The following is a 25,253-nucleotide window of genomic DNA, read 5'->3' as shown; positions in this document are numbered from 1 at the left end:
TGAGGCTCTCCTTGCATGAGGATTAGACTCCAGCTTCTTCATAGCTGTGGGCTACTGAGCAGTAAAAGGTGCATATTCATGGACCAAAAAGCCCAGACAAGAGGGAGTGAGACTGTGAGAGGTCTTTCTGTGACCAGTTTAACTCACCAAGGCAGAATATTCTCATTGGCAGTTGGTTAATATCTACCAGGGTAGGTTTTTGCAAGGCTACTGATGTGAATTGGCTGAGAAAGAGAAGTCCAATAAGCTTCAGCAGGGCCAGCACAAAGTAATGAGTACATAGCCAGAAGCAGGGAAGGAGGCACAGCAAATAAGAAAAAAGAATGTGAATTTCTCTGTGAGATGTGAATGTTAGCAACAAAAAGCTGCTACCATGCCATTTCTTGTATAACTAAGTTCTTAGGGAACCTGTATGCTTTTTGTGGGTCTAGAATTCCATTATTCTACATACAAAAAAAATTACTGCACATCACCAAAATTTTCTGAAAAATGCCTAACTTGCATTTGAATTTTTGTATTTGAACAGTTACGAATAATCCTAACTATTTTATATAGGCAGTGCCAGACTACAAGAGGGGCTCAGCACCACTTACTTATGAGACTACCACTCAGAAAAGCATCCTGGGAATCAAATGGGTTTGCATTAATTTAACAAACAGCAGCTATTAACAGGGTTGCTAATGGGCTGCCTGGGAGCAAGATAATAACAGATCGTTGGCTCTGTCCTCTTTCAGCAGCATGTGCTTAGGGGATGCAGTTACAATCAGATTCTTTGTGGCATTGAAAATTACGCACTTAGTTCAAAAATTGCCCTCAAAATACAGTTTTAGTTCTTTTCTTAACATCTTTGATGTATGGATTGCATAGACACACTGCTCATATAAGGTTGTCATTACAATTAGTAATTTGGCTGGCTGGTAGTTTTGGATACAGAGCCTCATAAGGCATATAATTTATCTGGAAAGGTTAACATAATTTTAATGTAGATATTTTTTATTCTTGTAATATTTGAAAAACTGTAGTCCCTTGTTCCCCTTATTTGGGGTTTTCTTTAGTGGAAACTATTAGACTTGGTAAGGAGCACTCTGACAACTTCTGCTGAGCTTTGTATTGGGACAGGGTAGAAAGACAGAAAGAAACAAGGCAGAGCACCTATTCTTGCCCAACAATTGTTAACTAATTAATTGTTGGCATACCAATCTGTTTACTCTTAACAGAACATAAAAGGTATAAATAATGTTATCTAATGCTAATTTAGTATCCTGTCTGCTTACTGATGCAGCTATAATACATTTCATTAGCTTTTAATTTCATCAGTCCATCTTCATCTTGAAGAGGGGGAGATTTCTCTTGAGCCAACACAAAACACCTACCAAATAATTTAAAAGGTAATTGACCATTTTGGTGTTATTTCAGGGGTAGTTTGAAGACATTACAGTAATGCATACATAAGAAAAGGATAGGATGTGCTCTGCAGTTCTGTTTTGCTTTGTTTTAAACTATTGATGATGAAGGTGGAATGTAAAGCATATTCAGCCTGACCATGAAATCTCAATTAGTTTAGGCTACCTGGGAAGGAAATCTCACCTTAATTGTGCTCCTATAGTCTGAAAGTCACTGAGGCCTTCAAAATCACTGAAGCCTGCAATATCTTGCAAACAAGCATAGTGCAACTCTTACATAGAACAGAAGTTTTCTTCCCTTTTTTTTTATCAGCTTGCTATTCTAGCTGTAGCACAAATCTGAATCCATACATATCAAAATGACGATTATTGAATAACTTTCATGTTATAGAAGGAAACCAACTATGCCAAAAGCTATTCCATGTAAAAATAGTATAATTGCAAAATACAGAACAATGATAATATTTTTCTCTCTTGTTTAATAATTCTCTTTCAGATGTTAACAGCTGGCTGGTGACATTTGGTTTCCATCTGCACAATGCCATTCCTGGTTTCCCCGTTCCGAAATTTGATTTAACTGAACCTTCTTATGAACTTGTGAAGAGCCAGCAATGGGAAGACATACCAGTAAGAAACAAAACTAAACATACAAATGGAACAAGACAGAATGTGCCCTTCTATTCAGATCTTAACTAGGCATGGACAATCCTGACAGTGTTACTTGCTAAGTTAAATCTGAACAGTACTTTTCAAAAACCTCTAATTTTTATTTACTTTTTGTAAGAGTTAGAGATGGTGCTTTTTCTTACAGATTTGCTAAGTTAGGTACTATTTTAAAAAAGCTTTTGTTTTCTTTCAGCAATAATAAAAATATATAAAGAAAACAATGAATAGAAAGAAGTTTAAGGCCCTTTAAAGTTTCGTAGCAGAAACTACAGAGATTTGATTTGTACTAGCACACCGCCTGAAGGCAGAAACTGAACACTGTAGTAAAAAATAGACTAGAAAATAAACAGAACAGGTGATATAAATTATACATACAGGCACCACTACAATTTTACTTCTCTTTAATATTAACCATGTTTTATATGTAAAGATAAAATATTGAAAATGAAATTACCTGAGGTAAAATCCATTACCTTACATAAAACCAAAACTCCTGGTGCTTATGAAGTTCTTTGGAAGGAAAAAAATGAACTTCAGTCCTGAAAGCTTGCTACAGTTCTAAATGATGTAAGAAATAAATGTGGAAAATCTAAATCTGTTATTTAAGAAAATTATATTTACAAATCAAACTCACAGATCAAAGATCTATGCCCTCAAAACTCCTACAGTTCTCAGTTAAGAAGAATGTGTTAAGAGGCAGTAAAATGGGTAATCCCATAAAATGGCATGCTATATACATATATATATGCGTGTATGTGTGTGTTTTAATAGCCAGGGTTGAGTAATTGGGTTTGAGTAACAGACTTGAGTAACAGGGAAATAACTTAAAACATAGCATGTGATTAGTGTCTCAGATGAGTAGTAGAAGCAATGAAGGAGGAGCATTGCAAGTACTCCAGTACAAGGTCGTATCAGGAGACAAGAGACCTGTCATCAGGCGTGGCTGTGAAGAACAATCAGAGGTTGTTTATTTAGATCTCAAAGGCTAAAGAATGCAGTTATCCACTAAAACCAGCAAGAAAGAGGTGCACCAGAAAGAGAACCAGTCTGGTCAAAGAGATAGAGCAGACAGCTAGTTTTAAAAAATCTTCAGAGAGCAATTCAACATGAGGGGAACCAGGGACTTGTGACATGACAGAAAAAGAGAGAAGTGGGGCAAAACTAGAAGATTCAAAATTCTCAGGTAGGAAGAAGCCATGAGTATGATATTCACTGTTGAAGAAGCAAGTGCAAGCAGGAGCCAGAAGTAAACACAAAAACCACGTAGTATTTTGAGACATTCTAGAGTGAGTGTTACGGAGCTCTGAGAGTTTGCTCCAGAACTCTAAGGATACGTGTTAAAAATAAGCAAACTTTGTCATTAGGAAGTTGCTATAGCATCTCACTGCTCTCACTGATGAGCATGCTGTCTAGAATGTATTTTGTGCTCAGTAGCTTTCATGTAGGATTTCCAACAGCTGAAATCCATACTTGTTAGTAATGCAGACAGGAATCTGCCAGATTGAGGAAGAGTTCAGAGTCCAAGTCAATTCGTAATTCCATCAGGAACTGTCCCCTCCAGAAAGCTGCCCTCATGGCAGAGCAGAAGCCTCTGCAAACCTTTTGGCAGGCTCTGATTAGCAGCAAGACCGAATCAAGGTTGTAGGAGTCTGTTAATGACTCCTGCTTGGACTCCCACCCAGAAATTTGGGGAAACTAAACAGCCTTTTGTCTCATTTCCAGCAGTGAATCAAATGGGTTAAACAGGATTTTGCTGAAGGGAGAATGGGGTCAATTGGAAGATAAACTGTATCATCTACAGAAACTAAGTACTCCTTTTCAAAAGTGCAGCCAAAGCTATTTAAATCTTTCTGTTTCCTGCTGAGACAACTGCTAGGGCAGCTGTCTGCTCCCCACCTCCATCAATACTAGCTCATTCACAGCTTGTAGCTGTTAAGACCCAGGGTTAGACAGTGCCTATTCTGCACAGTTGTAAGGCCTCATCCCAACCACAGCTGACCCCATAATGTGAACTGCGCTGCAATCTAGCCCTGCTAGCTGACCATTCCTGCTAGCTGCTTCTGCTCTTCCAGCTGTTCTGGCTAACCACAGCAGTTAAGATGGCAGGTCCCATTCCTCAGCTATCCTCTCTCTTTACCAAGACTGCGTCTGGCAGAGGGGGTTACATACAGCTCTCAACAGTCAAAATAAACTTCTTTAACAGATTCTCCTATCCTAGCTTTTCCATCTTGTGCTTTTGCACCTCACAATTGCATCTCTTATTTCCTCCCCTTTATAACACACCTTTTCAACAGGAACAACCCAGATACAGTAAAACATGAAATACCAAGCAAGCATATTTTAGACTTGCCCCTTGTCTTTGCTAGTTGTCAATGAAGCATTCTGCTCTATTCAGAACTGTACCCATCTGAAGTTCTTGGGGAAGAAAAGCTGCTCATCTCTTTCAGGCAGCATACTGATACTTGGAGTGAAATGTAAGATCATATAACTGGATTGGCCACAGCCCTTTCACAAATCCCCTTTTATCAGTTTCTGCATTTGAAGAAAGGGCATCAGTCCCCAGTATTCTACCTCACTGCTCTGTACCATTTCCTTCCTTCTCTTTTACTGTAGAGATTATTATTACAGTTTGATTCCCCTCCTTACTGTTGTAGCTTAAGGGGTTATGAGAGCCTCCCTGCAGTTTGGTCTCAGACTGCAGCTACCCAAGAGACTCTTATCTCCTGATGCAGCATAAAGAAAGGCTTGTTCGTATGCTGAAGTGCAGCTTTGTGACCTGCAAAAATCTCCTAAATCTGGATGGACTCATGGCAGACAGGAATCATAGTCAAACAAGCTCAGAGGATGAGATGACACTGTATTGTAGTAAGATAGCTCATACCCATGGTAAGTATTAGTATTGCAAAGGTCTGTCTTATGCAGCCCAGGAAGTAGCCTCTGAAGTTAAATCTTAATGTTGTGCATGTTCTCAGGGAGACAAAGAGAAAAAGCACTGAACATTATCAAACAAAATAGTCATGTATCTCAGCAGAACAAGCAGTATGTAGATTTAATTAATTCTCTGGCACTGTCAGTTGTGGCATATCCTGTTGTCGTCCACAGGCAGCACACCAAGCAAGCTTGGCTGGCATCTAGAGGGCTACAGATGGCTTGTAAAACTTCTGTCTGTTCTTGTTTACAGCCAATTTCTGGAGTGCAACAACAAGTGGCGAGACAAGCAAAGGCCTTCCTTTCCCTGGGAAAGATGGCAGAAGTGCAGGTCAGCAGACGGAAATTCAGTGGAGAGAAGTCATGGCTGTGGTTTGCTACAGTGAAGTCTCTGATTGGGAAAGGGGTGATGCTCGCCGTCAATCAAGGCAAAGTGCAAACAAACGTGCTCAACATTGCAAATGAGGACTGCATAAAAGTGGCAGCTGTTTTGAACAACGCCTACTACCTAGAAAACTTGCATTTCACCGTTGAGGGAAAGGACACGCACTATTTTATCAAGACCACCTCCCCTGAGAGTGACCTTGGGACACTGAGGCTGACAAGTGGGCGGAAGGCCCTGGAAAATGGCATCAACGTCACTGTTTCCCAGTCCACCACTGTGGTAAATGGCAGGACTCGTAGGTTTGCTGATGTTGAGATGCAATATGGTGCTCTAGCACTTCATGTCCGCTATGGCATGACACTTGATGAGGAAAAGGCCCGAATACTGGAGCAAGCCAGGCAAAGAGCTCTTTCCAGTGCCTGGGCCAGAGAACAACAGAGAGTAAGAGATGGAGAGGAAGGCGCCAGGTTGTGGACAGAAGGAGAAAAGAGGCAGTTGCTTAGTGCTGGAAAGGTACAAGGATACGATGGGTACTATGTACTCTCCGTGGAGCAATATCCAGAATTAGCAGACAGCGCTAACAATATACAGTTCCTCAGACAAAGTGAGATAGGAAAGAGGTAACACACTGGCTTAGCTCAGGCTGCCAAAGAGACTGTGTACCAGTGTCTTCTAAAAAGGAGACCAAACTGTTTTGCTGCATTACTACTTGAGCCTAAGCTTACATCTTTGCTCAGATTTTTTCTGTAGCACAATCAGAACAGACTCTGTAATGGAAAGAGCGCCTTCCAGAAGAATGATACTGCTAATGACAAAACTTTTTTGTTTTTCTCAATGACCTTAAAGGTGATCTGCTTTAAAGAATATGTTTACATATGCATATCGCTGCACTCAAGTTGGACTGAAAAGTATTAAAGAAGAAAAAAGAAAAAGGCCTACAGATTTTGCAACAGGCTGTCTGTTCCTTTGAGGCACTGTATTTACTTAAGATACAGACCCATACAGTGTTTCTAAATATTACTGAATTGTTGACCTTTGCTTACCAGAAGTAGTCTCTCTTTCTCTTTTTCTCTCTCTTTCTCACTGCATAGGATGTGGTATATATCTGTTAATTTTAAAATGTGGGGCAAAAATTACTGTTTATAGAGAGCCCAACTGCTTTAAACTGTGCTGCTTTCTAAAAGGACATTGGCACAAATGACTTATGCTACCATGGGAATTTAATAATGGATTTTACAATGCTAACATGGTTTGCCTTGGGGGGGAAAATGGCAAGTAGAATCCTTGTTGCAGATAAGCAAAGGAAACCCTGATTTTTTTGTAAATTATGTGAGACAAGTTGTTTATGGATTTTTATATGAATTACAATTTACTGTACATCAAATATTAGTCTCAGAGGAGTTAATTTATGTAAAGTGTTTAAAAAAGTTTATACTTAAAAATAAAATGATAAAAACATGTGCTGTGTGTGATTTTTTTTAAAGAAAAAGGAATTGCACCTTTTATGTTATAGCTGTACAGTATAAAGGATTATATTGTAGAGATATAACAGTGATGACTAATGTCCAAAAGTGTTAATATTTTTGTATTAGGTTTAAAGCTGTGCATCTATCACTCTACTGATGGGATGGGACACTCCAAAGTGGCTGGCTGAATCAGGCCACAGCTCCCTCTTCTCCCATACCTCTCCTGTCACCCAGGCCAGTGCCACTTCATCAGTCATTGTTAGAAGGCACAGTAACCAAATAAGTCTCATTTATTATGATGGAAGACTTTAATAGGTTGGGTTTTCCTTGTCTGTTTCCAGCCCTAATGTAATAAAAGGACATTTATTCATACCAGGTGGGGTTTCCGTTGTTTTTTTAGAAGCTTTGTTTCACAATGGAGAGAATAGTGTCTCAGGTGCTTGGCAAATTGTATGTAGAAGAAGAAATTATGTAGTTTCATCCAGTTATGTCAACTTTGTCTTCTGTATAATACAGCTCTTTTAGATGTTAATAACTCCAGATAGAAGAAGTGTACCTCTGACCTGATGCTACAGAATTGCTCTTTAGACAGGCAGGCTGTTCAGTATGTTCATCTCCTGGCCTTCAGCTGGCAGATCAAATCCCATTACTGTGAACACTGAACCTGGGATGGAGAGGAAGGTCCAATTCTAGTGCCTAGTCTGCATCTCCACACCACTGCATAGATTTGGCATGCTCTGCTCCAAGGCCCAGTAAATTTGCTGCAGGACAGAACTGAAGTGTGCAGCTGGTTCCTTATAGGAAGCCTGTGGTGGCATCTATGGCATCTGTTCTAGATCTTGGCTGAAAACATTCTTAGAGCTTTACTCTCATGAGCACTAAATTCAGCCACAAAAATAAATATTTTTAAGATGAGACAAAATTGGGTTTTTTGATGTTCATTGAAATATACACAGTATTTCTATCCATGTATTATAATGACAAACCATAGTAAGTGACCGTGTCTTAACTATGAATGGTTCAAGTGGATGTAATAAAAATAGTTTTCTAACTGCTTTGTATTCTGAGAGTCTATGGTATTACATACTCTAAATTGCACATTAGCATTGTTTGATAAACAGATTTGAATTTCTCCCAGCCAAGTTGCTACCGAATACAGTATCAGTGCTGTTACTGTATGTGTGTATTTGGTAGAACATACAGAAGTAATTACACATATAATGATTGCTAATCATCTATTAGAATGAAAGCACAGATTAGTTGTTAGTATTTTTACCCTTGAAGTCTTGAGGGCCCTAAATTTAGAGAGGATGATATGTCAGACCCCAGAGGCGTGTCATTGATCTACGTATTCTTTTTAAAGATGTAAAATGCTAGGTGTTTGCAGTTCTGTTGGGTGGCTCTTCCACAGCACTGTATTTAGCATGCTGTAAGTGCTCTCTGTTGAAATAGGCTCATATTCTAAATTATGTCAAATGTTTCTGTTCTGTTTGAATATGAAAAGCTTGTATAACATGTCAACAATGAAATATACTACTTGATGCATACCAGTTCCTTCTCCTTTGTTCTGGCACCAATAAACAACAAATTATAGTATCTGCTGGTGATCATTTTAGATAAAGTCAAATCAAGCCAATTAGTGGCCTTGTTAGTTGGTATAATGAGCCTATTTCTTGCTAAAAAAGACTTGTGATCTGGACATGCTCCTGCAGGAAATAGTGACCTTGGGGAATATATAAACAAAAGATCTTTTTAAAGAAAAAAAATATGCATAATTAAAAGAACCATATTACAAAACAAAAAAAAAGGAGAGTCTAAGTATTTTAGGCAATGCCAGTAAAAATGCTATCCTGATATTTTGAGATGTATATTTCGTCTGATTTGTATTGTTCTTTTAATTTGCCTTCTTAACTTTATAGTGTCCTGAATTTTCCACAAATTGATAACTATAGATTGCATCTAGGCTTTCCAATAAAAGCCAACCCAATGTGTGTGTGTGTGTGTGTGTTTATATTTGGTTTTTAAATCTGTATGTCAGATACTTCACCTGTGCTACTGCTTTTCTGGTATGGGAAGAAGCAAACTGATACAGTTGCACTAGTATTGATTCATTTGCTTCACAGTTGGCAGTATGTTTTTTGACTCTGTCCAATGGCCTCATCTGCTAACTCAGCAAAGTGAATTACTCCATGGGATCTCTCAGGTGGCCTACTTTAGAGAAAACATTACATATACCTCACAAAGCCAAATCTTTTATAGTTAAGGAAAAGACAAAAACAAAACAAAAAAACCCCACAGTTAGAACTGTTTTCTCTCATGTCCTCCTGAGTAGAAATATGACAAAAGGTATTTCATTATAAGTAAGTAGGTTGGCATTGATAGTTACATATATACACAGAAGAGATCCTTCAATCTGCATTTAGACCCACTTTGCAGAAGCTGCTGACTTCAGCACTATTATATGTCAAGAGACTTCTTTGATTGTAGTTGGAACAGGCAGACTTCACCATGCTTACTTTGTAGTGACAACCTCAAGTTGGTAACATGTTGATCCGGCACGAATCAGGTCATGCTGTTCAGCTAACTGTGGCCTCATTTTGTTATTTAAATAAAAAACCAAACCACACACACAAACCTCACAATAAGAGACCGGGGCTGGGGGAAATGCCAGTTATCTCTACTACCTTTCAGGAGCACTTTTAAAATGACAGCTGAAAGATGGTAGAAGAAAATCACTGCATAAAATAACAGTTAAAATGACTGTCTACAAGATTTGCAGAGAATCTGAGATGACAAAATGTTTGAGTTCTATTTTCAGACAAAAAAAAAAGAAAAATAAAAAAGAAAAACAAATCTTCTAGAAGCATTAATACCTTGGGGTTTACTACTAACTCCAGAATGGCAAACTACAGCTATACATATGGCCAGCTTGAGACCTGAAGAAAAAGAAGAGACTAGTGTGTAATTCTTTGGGGATGGGAAACCCAAAGCAAAGACACTTACTAGAAATGGCTTCTAAGGAGATTATTAGAAGCTACTTATTTGACACTTACTAGAAGCTGCCAGGGTTAAAAATAAGCCAAAGCAGAACATCACATAGCATAAACTGAACAGCACAGGCACAGTGAAATCATACCCCTAACTGCAAGCCACATCCGAACCAACCAGACTGATCAGCTTCTTATCTACAGCCAATTAGGGCTAAGGACTAAATATGCAATGATCTTTGCACACACAAGTTGCTGGGACTCAGTGATTAAAAAAAAAATAAAATAAAAAAAAAAAGGAACCAAAATGAAAACCAGTTAATTGATGGGTAGGTGCCAGTTTTTTCCCTCTGAGAGAAAAGGAACACATGGTCTGTAGTTGTCATGCTGATGGGCAGAGCTTAAGACTATTTTTTTTCTCTTAAGTTTTTAGCTTGGTGGCAGAGAGACATGTGAGGAAAATTTGTGTGAGTGCCTAAGCTAGAACTATAAAAAAGGCAAAACGTTAATAATAGATAAGGTCCTGCTCCTCCTCCCCAGCCCATTTTTTGGCAGGAGTAGCATAAATACAGGTGCCAGCGCTTAATTAAGTGCACCACCAAAATCTGTTTGTACATCCTAGACACCTGAGTGTTTGTTGCAGATCACTAAAAATATCTTAGGCCTTTCAGGGTGAAAAGATGATGGAAAAGGGTTTTTTTCCCCTTATGCCCCTCCTAATCACAAGATATAATGTTGTCTAGTGCAGCTGGAACTGTGAGGGTAACAGAGGAACAAGAACATGCAGTCTGGCGCAGGAGCACAGTCTGCCCCGCTTTAGTAACCAATAGAATGGGGATGGCAGGGGAGGGAGAGGGAAAGTGAGATGGCCTTTCTTTAGGTGGGCTAAAATGCAACAGTGAGAGTGAAGTCACATAGTAGCACACTAATACTGGCATGAGGATTATCTTAACTGCACTATTCTTTGTATACATGCTTTAAAAAAAAAAAAAAAAAAAAAAAGGAAAAATCCCACTCGGTCCTGATTTCTAGCACCACAAATGCATGCAATTCTGAGCTGTGCAAGGCTGACATAAAACACAGCCCTAAATAAAGATAAATATGCTAAATATTGGTCCCTGCTTCTAGACAAAGCAAGCTAAACAGCAACACCATCTCTTTCTTTAAATACATGAGAGTGTCATGTGCAACTTGAAGGTGAAGAACAAACATAATAACATTGCAGCTTACTAGAGTGCCATGTTTTCACAGAACCTACTTTATTGCATTCAGGAGTTCTGCAGGTAAACTCTCGCTGTTAATTACTGTAACTTCCTAGGTAAACGGTGTAAACCTTTTAATTTACCAAGTTAAAATTTCGTCTAGAGATGTGTGCATTTTTTTTTCTACTATAAACTAAGTCAAAGCTCACACTTAACATAATTATGCAGCTTAGATTTAATGATTCCCACAAAGCTGTCTTAATAAAACCTTCTGGGATTCAGGAGGAAAAGGAGGAAATTCAGAACCTAAGAACAAGGCTGGAAAGCAACAACATGTTTCAACTGGCTCTAGTTACTCAATCACACTTAAACTGTCTGAGACAGCAGGGCGAGTGCCATGCATTACAGAAGCACACAGGAAATTTTTATCCCAATGCAATAAAGTATTTCCCCATTCCTAGCCCAGGAGTAATTTTAAAACTCACAGGAAATTTAAATTACTTAAAAATTACAGGTATGGCTATCTAATGAACCAATTAACCTTACATCAATTAAAAACAATTTAAAAACCCACACACAACAATATGGGGAAAGGAATCAGTTAAGAAGTCCAATTTCAGAATACCTACAGGCATGCGATGCTATACAGCAAGTGCATCCAGTGTTTACTGACAAAAACTGAGGGAAAAATGGGCTGGGGAGATCATAGTACCAGGCCCAGGTGCTAGTGACCATTTTCCACAATGCTGGGGAAGCACATATAAAAAAATCAGTGATGCCAACATCTGCAGATGGCAAAAACTAATGGAGTGGCAAATAATGGCTAGGACAGAGCAGTCATACAGAACAATATGGATCACTCGCTGAAGTGAGCCCATTCAAACAAAATGCATTTTAATACAGGCAACTCTAGAAGTAAAATATCTCAGAATAAGAAATGCAAATCTTGCTATGAAAGGTATGTAGCCGCCTACAAGAAAGCAGTGACTGGAAAGAATGAGGAGCACATAATAGATAAATAACTCATTGTGAGATTCCAGTACAATAATGGCAGCAATGAAGAGCTCAGAGGGGTGGAGAAGCTTAATGAGATTACTGGCCTTGTTAAACAAAGGAAATAGGAAGGCAAAGTTATCTCTGCATATGGCACCACCAACCCTGCAGTCCTGGTGCATGCATTGTAAGGATGCTGTTTAAACCCTAGAGAGAGACGCAAGGAGACATCACACATAAATCTGAGGCTTGGCAAAAAATCACACATCTTGCAGGGAGAGATTTAAACAGCTCATGCACACACCCCAAAAATGATGCGAAAGAATGCCATGACAATAGACTCTAAGTGCCTTCACACACACACAAAAAAAAAAAATCCCACATTGTGATGTTTCTAAACAGGAGGAGGGAAGAGGCAGTGGGTGGGAATGCAACTGTGATACAATTCACATTAGGAATTGGGTACAAAACTCAAAAAAGCCCCAAAACCCACAAAACAAAAACCACACAGGAGGTGAGCTCTGCTTCATGAACAAACTATAGAAGCTTTTGGCAAAATTACATGTAACTGGTGCTAGTGATGGGAGTTTAAACCAGATGATGGCACAGTCCATTTAGCCACTATGCCAGAGGATTTGGGTTCGTCTTCTCCTTATCCCCTCCCTGCTCCTTTTCCAACCCTGAAATACGTGAATTAATTTGATACAGACCAAAGCCAACACAGATTACTCGCAAAGTCCCGAGTTTTTAAACAGACAGTGCAAGGCTGAGGCATTGTAAAAACATCCTGTGGTTTCCACAGCAGAGATGTGCTGTTCTATCACTTTTCATAGGAGCTGATTATTAAACCTAACTAAAATAAGCCTCCTCACTATTAAAAACGTTTCAGGAGCGTACTATGAGCCAATATGCCTGCCCGTTTATGTCTCCAAGGCATCCAGAGGCAAGTGTTTACGTTAAAAAAAAAGCCAAAACCAACACAACCTTGTCAGCACCAGCAGTGACTGCACCTTGCCCTGAGCGGGCACTGCCCTCAGTTACTGACTGTCCCCTCCCAGGTGCTTCATGCTCTGTCGGCTCGGGTGAAGGTGGGACAGTATCTAGTCATCACCCGGTGCAAACGGGGAGCCACTGCCTCCAGCGGCTCCAAGGCGGGCTCGCCGTGCTGGCACCCGGAGCGAGGGGACCGCCAAGCTCCAGCCCCTGCCTTACCCAAGGAGAGGAAACTGCCTCCTCACGGGTCCTGCCCCAGCTCACAACGAAGCTCAGGCTTAAGCGAAGAGATTAAGGGGCGCTCCCACCCGCAAGCGTGCCGCTGCCTGCTCAGGCACGGCACCCCGGCACGGTGTCCGGGCTCTCGCAGCGGCTTGACCCCTCTCCACCAGGGAGCAGGGCTGCAGCGAGACCGCAGACACCCCTCCGAGCCCTCAGACGCAGCAGCCTGGACTCGGGCAGGGGGCTGGGGCTGCTCACCTTGCTCCTTCGGCACCTGCCGTCCGTCCGTCCCTCCCTCCCTCCCTCCCTCCCTCCGGCCCGGAGCCGCCGCCGGGACACAGCACCCTCCGCCCGGCTCGCTCAGAGCCGTGGCTCGCGTGCCCCCTGGCGGGCAGGGGAGGGACGGCAGCAACCGGCTCCTGGCAACAGCCCCTGCGTGCGGGGGTCTTGGCCGCCATTTTAATGGCTCCGGGGATGCAGGCTGTTAGTGTTACCTCACGGGGCAGCTCAGGAGGCCGGGTTCTAGCAATAAATAAGTACATAAATACTGCCTCAAGAGGCCGTGTCCCCTAGAACAGCGCCTCGTGTCGAGCTGCAGCATGGCGCCTGGCTGACCCAAGTGGAGCAGGCAACCTGGCACATCTCGCTGGGCCCTGTGCCGTGTCCTGTGCTCTTTCCTGTTTCCCTGTAAGGCGTCATACCCGCAGCCTTGCAGAGGAGATGGCAGGTGCTGCAGAGCAGGACTCCTCAGCCCCACAGCCCATAGTCCAGCAATGCTGCCTCTGCGCTCCCCAGCCCCTGCTGCCTGGCACAGCTATAATGTTATGTCCCACTGCCATCCTAAAGCAAGTCCTTTTCGCTGCCAATTCAGCCTAACTCATTACACCCACAGACGAATAGCTGCCTGAAACCACCTTGTTCCTTTTACAATGAAATCAAAGGATGCCAGCTTGGCTGCTGGTATATGCATTTAGTAAAATACATGGGGCTTTTTTGTTTTTAACTGCACAAAAGGTATTTACAGATGGCTTTCATCTGCAGCCAGTGAAATGCAACAGCGTGGAGACCAACTGCTTCAAACAAAGGGCAGCCTGTTTGTCAGCTTAGCTGGAGGGGATGTGCTGTGGCTGGCGGCAGCCCCACAGTAGCTGGTGGCTGGCTGCGGCCATGGCACTGCCACAGCCTTATCCCAACGCTGGGCAGATAGCTCAGCCAGCCTCTGCAGGGCAGCAGCTGCCTGGGAAGGCCATGGTCTGGTATTGTGCAGCAAAGCCTGTGTGTGTGCGTGCCTTGAAAGTTAGTTTGTAGTTTTTGCTCCTCAATAAATCAAGGCAGATGCCCCTGTAAATCCTGCTCCTCAGGAAGCAGAAGATCAGGAACTGCATGGTGTAGAGAGCAGGGCTATTTTTCTTTTCAGTGCCAAGAGCACATTGGTGACACTCAGTGCTGTGCTGGGTCAGGCCTTCACCCTCTGCTAAGTTAATGCCAACAACTCCTTCATCTGATGAGCAAATAGTAACTGTGGGAACCCCCCCCCCCCTTGCACTTTTCCACCTTTCTTTCTTCCTGTTGCAATAGCAATAGCCTCTGAAGGAGGTGCACTAATTAGTTACTATAACACTTCTTGGGTGGCTGGAAGAATATACTGCCTCTGACCTCATGCTTTGCCATGTACCTTAACAGCTTATTACTGCTATTGCATGGCAGCAATGGTTCATTTTATAGTTGCTTTGAAAGAGCCATTCCTCTAGTGCTGAAAAATAATCTGAGACGGATGCAGAGTGTCTCCAGAAGACTGCTGTTAAACTGTCTATAACCAAGTGTCCAAACCCTGCACAAAGCTGTTTCATTTGCTTAACATCGACTCACTAGCAATTAATATGCTTGACATAACAGCGCACTACAAGGCCCATAAAATCTGTAGCAGTAGGGGAGTGAAATGATTATAACTTTTTCTTTTTTCAATAATACCAGACTACAGTTTGGGCACTGTAATCTTTTCAAAGCAAGAAGCTGAGCTGCATCTGAACAGCTGTTGTTTACTGAAGCAATAATTAGCAGTGAGCCAGTTAAAATACCTGCTACCTTCCTCAGCAGCTCAGTGGTCATTTGCACCCTGTGCCTGCAAGCAGCTTCACGTGTAGACTATGCATACTTAATAAAAAATCTCACCTAGCTAAATTTAAGAAAAGATATATTTAAAATGGCAGCATCAGCCAGCCTTATGCATACAAGTAATCCCACTGAACTCATTGTGTGCTGGGAGGCACAGACTTCAGCTCATACCAGATGTCCCCAGCACAGTGGTTTTCAGCTGGTGGCGGACAGGTCACGCTGCAAATAAGGTGTTAGATGCAGCCCTGCTGAATGGGCCCTACTGGCTCCAGGCAAGGCCAGCTGCACCCCGCTCCTGGGACTGAAACCTCCAGGGAAGCACATATGCAGATCCATTTGCCAGCTGTGCAAGTTTCCTGGTCTTACAAGGCTTTTTAGCTTAGTTTGACAGCAGCATAACAGCAATAAGAGAGAGGAGGAGGGTTGCTGCACACGAGGGAGCAAAGAGGTAGGCATAGGCTGTGTAGATGATGGACCTTCTGATTCCACACCTGGATGAAACCCAGCTATCTCTATGTTCTTCCACAGGGAGAAATCACTGGGGAAAAAACAAGTTGTCCCAAAGTAGCCATTTATTGATTCGGGCATCCTGCTGGTGCATATGGGTTTACAACCCAGAATCTGAGTCTGAGCATTATGTTTTCAGCTCACATGCTAACCACCTGGTTACTGGCAGCAGCAGCTCATCTGTCTGAGACTGAATGTAATAAATAAAACAAATATATATATACAGCTATATACATTCCAGGTAAGGCTCAGAAATCAGGGTACTGAGCAAGGCTATAGCTAAACTATTCTATTGGGCTGCTGTTGTCCAAAGGGATAGTTGTATGCCTTTCTCCCACCTCTTCTCAGCCAAAGCTTCCCATCACTTGTGCTAGCACTTAGCTACATCTGATTCTGTTGTGAGCCACACTGAGGACCTAAATGCCTTCCACTTCTGGGATTCTTTTTCTGTGGATTTTAGCTCTCTGGTATGCTTCCAGGCAGCATGAGACAAGCACGACTATGGACCCAAGTGAAAGGATAGGACCATACAGGATAGGACCAGGCTTGTTGTGGAGGGGAGGCAAGGACAGAATGTCACTGACTAGAATCAGTTTAAACAGCTGTCCCATAGCAGTTTCAGTTACCTGCTTCCTTTTTGGCTTAGAGCTTCCTCTCTACTTAGTTGAACACAAAACAGAATTGATGAGATTGAGAAAGCAGTAGCATCCTGGAGCTCTCCCCATCTGTGCTATTAGAGATGGCATTTTAAGTCTCCAGGACAGCAGAGCACTGGAAGCAGTCTCCAAGGACCCAGGCAGGGCTGCTGGCTGCACCAGGATAAGCAAGATGCTCCACACACAGGTGTCTGCCTAAGTTCAGAGATTCTTTCTCCTGCGTGCGAATACTGGCCTGCCAAAACTGATAAGTACATTTCCACTAACAGCTGTCAAATAAGTGGCTCCTGACCAGAGAAAATGAAAACATTTTGACAGAAAATTCCTGACCAGCACTACACAATAAGCCAGAAACTGACTTATCTCATTACACCTGTAGTGCCTTAGAGCTCCTTTTTCTGGCTAGTCAAGTTGTCCTTTTAAGACGGAGCTCTGATGTTAGACACACAGGGATCTGGAACAGTCAGTTACAAGCTTCAGGAGTTTCACTTAAATGAAAGAAAATGTACTTCAAAGTTTATTTTTTTGTTGCCACTGTATTTTTTCATATTATCAAGAAATGATAGCTATCACTTCTGTCACTGGAAATCCAACCAGAGTTGCTCAACTGGTTACAAATAAAAGCAGGAGACCAATACAGACCAGAAAACAGACCAGTACAGCTTCACTGGACGAGCTCAGAAAGTGAACAGTGGCAAACAGCATGATTTTAAGTGAGATCTTTCAGATTTAAATGATAGGAACATAACTGTCCTTTCAGCAATCTTTACCACCCCGGAGCAGCAACTGCAGAAGTTCAGTCATTTTAAAATAAACATGGTGATATTTACATAAATGTAAATAAAATCAAGTCACAGCAAGCCATACCTTTCAGGCCTATTAAGACATACCCCATGGGGTGCTGAAAGGCACAAGGCCAAATGAGTTCAGCAACCCAAGAAATAGAATAGTGCCCTCAAAGTGGCTGGCCTGGGGTGTTATTAAACAGAAACATGAAATAAGAGATTTGCATTTCCTTGTTCTTGTTGATGTGCACAATAAATCACTGCAGCTCAAAACCCATTTGTTTTCCTGAGTTCTATTTCTTTTCTCAGTCCAAGCAGACAAGAAATATTCAACCAAAACGCTATGGATGTGACACAAGCTGACAAAAGGAGATGTGGAGCTGACAGCCCATAGTTAAGAAAGGCTGATGAGCTTGGATCTTGCAACCCACACATTGCATCAAATCACACCATGTCTTAGCCCACCATGCAGCCAGAGAAGCTGAAATAAAAGCCTATCTATACATAGAAGGTACAAGTTGTAATGGTACTGTAGGAATTCAGATGATACAAGCCTCATCAGAGCATTCACATGGGTTCAGCTGCTGTGACTAATGGGATTTATACAACCTTTGATCAAAATGGTTCCATTGCCAAAACATCTGTACTGTACAAAATTTGTAAGACCAGTTAGGATATGACAAGCCTTCCACTGAAATTCCTGGATCATGTAGGGTTAGGAGTTTAAAAACAAAACAAAAAAAAATGAAACAACTGCATATGCTAGTAAAAATCTCCAGTAACTATCAGTTAACCTGAACAGTACATTAGTTAATTGTCAAGTATACCCCAGCTCAGTACCCTCACCACAAAAGTGCTTGTATGATGGGTGGTATGAGTATATTTTTAATAGGGAGGAAAAGCAGAGGCTGTAGAGAGGATGTCTCAAACAGCGTAACTTTGGCTTTGTACTGTCTTCCAGATCAGAAGGCTCTTGCACATAAAAGGGGAGCTGGAGGAGGCAGAAAGCCACCCACCTTTGCTCCCTGCCCAGAGTGACTACATCAGTGTCTGGGGAGTAGTTTCTCTGCACCACATTGCAGGCTTGGGACCTCAAAAAGACCGTGCCCTGAGAATTTGCTTCAGGGACTTGTCTGGCAAGAGCAAAAATCATTACTCAATCTCATGCTGTGGCGTATGTACCAAGCCTATGTTACGGTGCAGGTCAGCTGCAAAAGCAGTGTCCTGGCACTGGTGACACATACAGTCTGAACAGGGTGGAGCAGGATCAGGTCCTGAATAGGAGAAGGAAAGCAAAGTGGAAAACAAGAAGAAAATACTAGCTAAAGAAGAGAACACTGATTAAATAAAACACCAGCAGCAAGCAGGAAGAAAGCTTCTGTACCTCAGTGAAACACAGAGGATGCAATGTCATAAGTGATGGAGCAAGGGAGAAGGCTCAAGCCCTGGTCTTGCAAGCAGTCATGTACCGTACAGAACCTCCTCTCCATCTGCCCCTCGGGCACTGTCTTCTCTCCCTAATGTATCTCTACAAGGTAAAAGAATAGGTATGGGCTGAAGACCAGATCTGAGATGTGCTGTCCCCACCATCTAACCAGAATTACAAACTTGTGCTTGTCATTCCCAAGCCACCCTAAGCCTCTGTGGGAGTGACAGAGGGGCAGAATCCTTTCTCCACATCTCCAGGACACCAAGCTTTTCCTTCAAGTGCTTTGCAAATGCTTGAGGAGACCTGCATCCCACATGCTTATAGAAGCAGCAAACAAATCTTGTTAATGGTTTCTTGATAATCTGCCTCTTACTTAAGAAAGCACTTACTAATTCCTCAGACTGAGAAGCACCATCTAGAGCTTTCTTTCTGTTTATTTTCGGACATATTCTCTTACTACACTGCTGGGGAAAGCCAAGGTGAAACTGTTCACTCTTCTGCCTCCCAAGCTTCTGATTCAGGTCATAATAAATCTAAAGTAGTATCTGTCCAGGGTATTATATTACCCTAGACAGAAGTGAAAAGTTTCCTAGAGTGAAATTATACAATTACTGGTCCACAGCTCAGTGCTCCCACTAGGCAAGCTGGCCTCAGAAACAGCAGCAAAAGGCTCTTGAGAGAGCCTATGCACCTTCCAAGGCTGCAGGTCTTGCAATATTTCACACCACAGGGGAGAGGAGGCGGTGAGAACAGCAGAGATTCTTAATAAAACATAGGGGGTTTTTAAACATTACTCTTTGAAGCGCTCATAACATTGTACAAAAGAAACCAATCTTTATCCACATTTTGCAGAGATGATAGGAGTTGCAGACCAGGACCAGAGTCAAGAAACAGATCCCAGCTTTCCCAGTTTCTACAAGGCTAATGGTGGGAATAGGCTGCCATTGTGGGAAACTCCTCAGAATGACAAATCTCACCACAAAGGCATTGACATTTTAACACTAATTTTAAAAACATGTCCACCAACACTGGTGGAAGGCTTAAGTACTGAGGTAATTCTCATGGAAAGGAGATTTGAAACAGTTCCCTACAAGAGCCTCAAATGTTAGTTTGTATTGCAGCTGCCTTTCAATGAGCATTGAAGCCAGCTTCCAAACATCGGTTTAGAAGCTTTTCATACTCAGGCATGTCTTAAGCCATCAGCAGATGCTCTCAGGAAGTTTCACACTTGGTGAGATACTTTGGAGAAAAAGGAGATCTTCAAAGGGATAACAGTATCTACTTCTGATTATAAACCTAGCTTAGTATGCTGCTTGAACACCACTGGGTGCATCCTGCATACCACATTCTAATCAGCAGAGCATTGAACATTCAGAAGAAATACTTCTCTTGTCCTGTTAGTTTATTTTAAGTTTATGATTTTAAATGGTTCTTGACTGAAACACAAATACCCTGCAGTCAGCAGAGACAACCCTGGACTAATTCTGTTCAGAAACAGTTGCTTCTGCTCTACATCTCCTGTCCCAGGGGTTCAGGGGGGGTTCCTCTAGTTCTCTGCTGGTGCTGGTTGTTGGAGTGTTAACTGTTAGCTATCAGCAGCTTCCAGAGCTTAGAGCAAGTACTTGGGGAAGCCCAAGACAAATTCTGTTATCAGTGTTGAATGCACTGCTGCATTTACAACTCTTTCATTCTGTGCTGCACCAAATGCTGTGACACTATAGCAGGACTAGGCTCCAACATTTATGAACAGTGAGCTGAAAATCGACCCAAACCACATTGTAAAATATGCTTCTATATTTTAAGCATCAGATGTGATTTCCTTATGAGCTACTACCACACTCTTTTACTCCTCCAAGTCACCTGCAGACTAGTCCTCTCTTGTTCTTCCATAAAAGAAGCTGCACTGTAATACCCCTTGCAAAGTGTGACTGTGTCACGCCTCTGCCCCAAGGTTATCAGGAACCCAGCCAGATCCCCACATCCCCCAGCAATGCTGGCTTCCTGAGTGAGTTGGGGGCATTAGCAGCCCACCTGTGTGTTCATGTAATAGTCTGCTGGGAGAGCAAACCTCAGCTGAAGAATAGATGTTTGGTTTATTAGCATAGGTTTTCCTACTGCTTCTCCAGGGAGAAAAAAGGGAAGTTTCCTTCCCACACATGTAACTTTTCAGACTGAATAGTATGAGAGCAAGAAAGCTGCTGCCACTGCTTAAACAACAATGGTATGAGCATGAGAAGCCAGGTGAGACTTCATTCATTGTATGCAATGAAACTTAGGTAAGCTACAGAGCCTGACACCTAATGGAGGAAAGGCCAATGAAGGTCAAAAAAATTACATTGGGAATCTCTGCACTACTTTTAAACTAGAAGTGTTATCTGTTGCCAGTAGCCTTTGGTGTAGTTTTCACTGTGTTCATATGGTAGCTATTCATTGTTGAGTAATTATCTTGTTTTATTTTTCTATTTATTTATCAAATAAATCAAACTAATAAAAATCCAGCCCACGATTGCCATGGGAACTCTCCAACAAGGACAGATGCAGTGTATAGCTGCAAGGGAAGAAAGCAGGCTTCAACTTTATTAAATTATACACAAGGCAATCAATACAACTTAACACAAACAGCACTTGCAGCCTCTGCACTACCCATGCAGAAGGCACAACCGGTAACTTAAGAGATTCTTGCAACGCTAAATCTTAACAAACACCATGAACATGCTCCAGAATGCAGTCTTTCTTGCCCTTTCCTCACGACCTTCTAAAGGGAATCACAGAATTCAGTTTGCGTTTCCACCCCATAGACATGCTGGGTATTTTTTCCCCTTCCCTAAATCCCATAGATCTCTCTTGAATTCTTCTTGTGGTGGTGACAGAATTTGCATAGAAAATTTAATCCTGGTTAAAATAATGCATTTAGACAATTTCAGGCAGCTTTTAAAAACAGAAATCAAATCAACCTCAAACAAATCTAAATTGTTGTTTAGCTTAACTTGGTCACTGCCTCCCCAAAGATGGATGGCAACAGACAGGAAAATAGAAAGCAGAGAGGAGAGGAGATTAAAGCGATAAAGGGCCTACAAAGCTCATAGCAATTTTTCTCCTTAATTTCCTCATATTCAAGGTAATATCACTGAGAGAAAGCCAGGAAAAAGAATTACCTGCACTGCCCAGACTGTATTTGTAAAAGGCAGTCTTATCACTCCCGATCCTTTTATCACTGGCAGTGAGGGTTGTCTTTCTGGACACTGCAGGGAGAAAAGGTGCCAGGCATTTGATTAGGCCACATCACAGTCTCCTTAAGTCCCCCAGCTGGGAGCCATCTGGCAGTAACCTACTCTGTGCAGGTCATCCTTTCTATTGCAGTGCCTCCCCACCTGCCAGAGTGCTGTGATTATCCTCCCTGCTCACATCCTCTTAAACTTGTCCCTACAGTGCTGACAAGACCCCCCTCACCCCTCACTGCAGCACTAGGAACAGGCTCCATCTCCCTTCTGCTCTGGGAATTCTGAAACAATCCTAAGATCTGTTTTCTTTATTTCTAATCTTCTTCTGATGACAGTTGATCAGGGATCAGCACTGTGATTAAACAATACCTATACTGAGAACTTTGCAGAATAAAAGATAATGTACATTTGCTTTGCTCCTTCTACCCATACTCTGCCTTCTTCTGGGATTATTCAATATTTCATTACCATCCAACATCATCTCCAGTCCCTAGCCAGAAAGATGTACTGGCTCTGCCTTTCAGAACTGTAGCACTGAGTGTGCAACTTCAAAACAGACAGACACTTATCTTGCCTGTTCAAGTTACCCACCAGTGGGTGATATCTCTTGTGACATTGTTCACACAGAACAGCCATCCAGCTTTCACCCACACTCTCTTGCTGGCTCAAGTTCATTTTCTCATAGACCAACACCCCCAGGTCCTTCTCCACAGGGCTGCTCTGAATCTCTTCTCTGCCCAAACTGTAGCTTTGCCTGGGATTGCTCTGATTCAGGTGTAGGACCTTGCACTTGTCATGGTTAAACTTCATAAGGTTGGCATCAGCCCACCTCACAAGCATGTCAAGGTCCCTCTGGATGGCATTCCTTCCCTCCAGCGTATCAACTGAACCACACAGCTTGGTGTCATCGGCAAACTTGCTGAGGGCACACTCAATTCCATTGTCCATGTCACCAACAAAGATGTTGAACAGCGCCAGTCCCAGCACCTACCCCTGAGGAGCAGCACTCGTCACTGGTCTCCACCCAGACATCAAGCCGTTGACCACAACTCTTTGAATGCAACCATCTAGCCAATTCTTTATTCAGTGAGCAGTCCGTCTGTCAAATCCATGCCTTTGCAGTCTAGAGACAAAGATACTGTGCGGGACAGTGTCAAGTGTTTTACATAAGTCCAGGTAGATTGTTTAAATATAGTTAAAGTGACATGTAATTTATTTCCTTTCTGCTTAACCCTCTAAGTATATTTCATCCTTGAGGCCAAATTACTTACGAGTGGCATTTGTTAGTAAAGCAGAGTTTTCCAGAGTTTTGGTTCACTTTTCTTTTTGAACCTCATTATACCAGCCAGCTATCATTAATGAGACATCATAATTTTGTAAGTGGAAGATGTTTCTCATATAAGCGTAGGGCTGTGATAAACATTTCCATGTAAAATTGTTGTTTTCTAATTAGTATGCCAAGGTTGGTATCATTTGGATTGCTAAAGTCTGTCTTTAAAACAGAATATGAATATGTATTTTGTCACAAAATCAAGGTAATAAAACGTTCTGCAGCAGCAACTTGATGATTATGTGGCAAGGCATATGTTTTTAATACTGATTTAAATAAAAAGCAGTGAATGACTCATGAAGAAGACAGCCTGCACAGGGAACCTTAGGAAGGTGCTTGCTTTCTTCCTCACAGTATCTGTTTCCAATGAGGACTCTTCAGTAGATCAGGGTGCTTGCAAAGAGGCAATTCCTAGCAGAGCAGAGCCAAAAATTAAAAGTGCTGTTAAAGCTTTGTCAAATCTGAGGAAGTGCTGATCTGGAACCTAACATTACAATGACTCCTAGCCTCAGCCTTGAACCAGCATCTAAGCTCTGAAAAACCTTGAACTCTGCAAGTTTACATCTGGGTGCAATCAGACAGCTCAAGTCCATTTCCAAGCAGAGGCAAACTGAAAGGCATGTGGTGTGCTGGGGAGACAAACTGCAGATGTTTATTGTGCTCTTACGCCCTTAGCAATTGTTTTAATGGGTTGAAGCTCCTAGGAGACCATTTGACTTTTGCTCATGTCTATACTGTTCTCTTATAATGCTGACTGTGCAGAAGCCTGAAGCTGTCAACAATCTGCTTCCAGTGTTATTTCAAGGAAAGAAAAGTGAAGTGACATCTGATCTACTGGGAGAAGATGGGGAGGGGGAGCATTTTTAAAATATAAAACAACAACAAAATCTGTAGGGAATCGATATTACAGTCAATACCTTTTGCCCCTTTGGAAAGCACAGCTTAGTCTGAAACACAGGTTTGTCCTTCTCTGTTGCAACTATCCATTAAGAAGACTAGTACTTACTTTGCCAAGACCGCATTGTCAGTAAGTGTCTTGAAGCTCTGCAATAACGATTATTGTGCAGTATTGCATTTTAATAATTCAAATAAACCATGGAACATCATGATCTTTATGGCTAAGTAAATACTTTGTTGCAACTGCAGCCTTGGAAAGCCTCCTGAATTTCAGTAGAATTGTCTCTCTGCAGAAAGGAGCACTTTGAAACCCCAGCTTACCCCCACAAAGAGCAGCCCCGGTTGCTGCTGGTCTCCTCCAGTCTGTGCAGAGGGAAGAATCTATGTTTGTGAAGATCATCATGATGTGAGAACTGTAGAGATCTTTTGCTCTCTGTTGTACCATAAGACCTGTGCAAGCAAGAAGATCCACCCATATGCATTGGGCATTTATCTCCTTTCCTTTATTCTTCAGTCATTAAACTAAACTACACTAAACTAAACTAAACTAAACTAAACTGGAACCTAGACAGTACCAACAAGAAACACCTGCCCGTTCAGGCAAGAGTGACACCGTGGCACTACAGGACCCTGGTTTGAACACAGAGAATGTGAATTGCAGAAGTCACCAGGATGAGGTATTATCACTAGCCATGAGTTTCCCTGGTTCTTCTTACATCCAAGAGGCGAACTGCGGCAGAAAAGGAAAAGATCATCCTTCCTCTTTGAGATGAAGCACAGATGGTAAGTGAGAGAGGTTTTGTAAATGGTAGCAGTGAAGGATGAGTGGATCGGGAAGAGAAGAAGGATTTAAGGACAGTGGAGGTGAAGAAATGCTACAATTTCACAGAACTGAGTAGAGCCCTTCAGGAGAGAAAAGAACTAGACAAAAGTAAGAGAAAACAGAGAGCAGGATTAAAAAGAGAAGTGTGATTACTCAAGGGCATTGGTTTCAACAGGAGAAGAGTTAGAAAACATATTGCTCAGGCTAGAAACTACCCCAGGCAAGGCTGCAAACATGAATGTCAG

General features: G+C 42.0%; 1 protein-coding gene across 2 annotated transcripts in view; it reads left to right on the top strand.

Annotated features, from left to right (window-relative positions):
• The window catches only part of TENM3 (teneurin transmembrane protein 3), a 321,907-nt gene extending 313,070 nt beyond the window's left edge, over nt 1–8,837 (top strand). For both annotated transcript variants that reach the window (XM_013129075.3, XM_013129074.3), the window contains 2 exons: nt 1,900–2,030; nt 5,251–8,837. In XM_013129075.3, the coding sequence (XP_012984529.2) occupies nt 1,900–2,030; nt 5,251–6,006 (887 nt within the window). In that variant the 3' untranslated portion in view covers nt 6,007–8,837. The remainder of the gene's footprint in view (nt 1–1,899; nt 2,031–5,250) is intronic.
• Nucleotides 8,838–25,253: the final 16,416 nt, after the last annotated feature.

This window comes from Melopsittacus undulatus, chromosome 7 (genome assembly GCF_012275295.1).
Source record: "Melopsittacus undulatus isolate bMelUnd1 chromosome 7, bMelUnd1.mat.Z, whole genome shotgun sequence".
Taxonomy (NCBI): domain Eukaryota; kingdom Metazoa; phylum Chordata; class Aves; order Psittaciformes; family Psittaculidae; genus Melopsittacus; species Melopsittacus undulatus.
The sequence above is the reverse complement of the archived record's forward strand: the minus strand, read 5'-3'. Positions and strand labels throughout refer to the sequence as shown.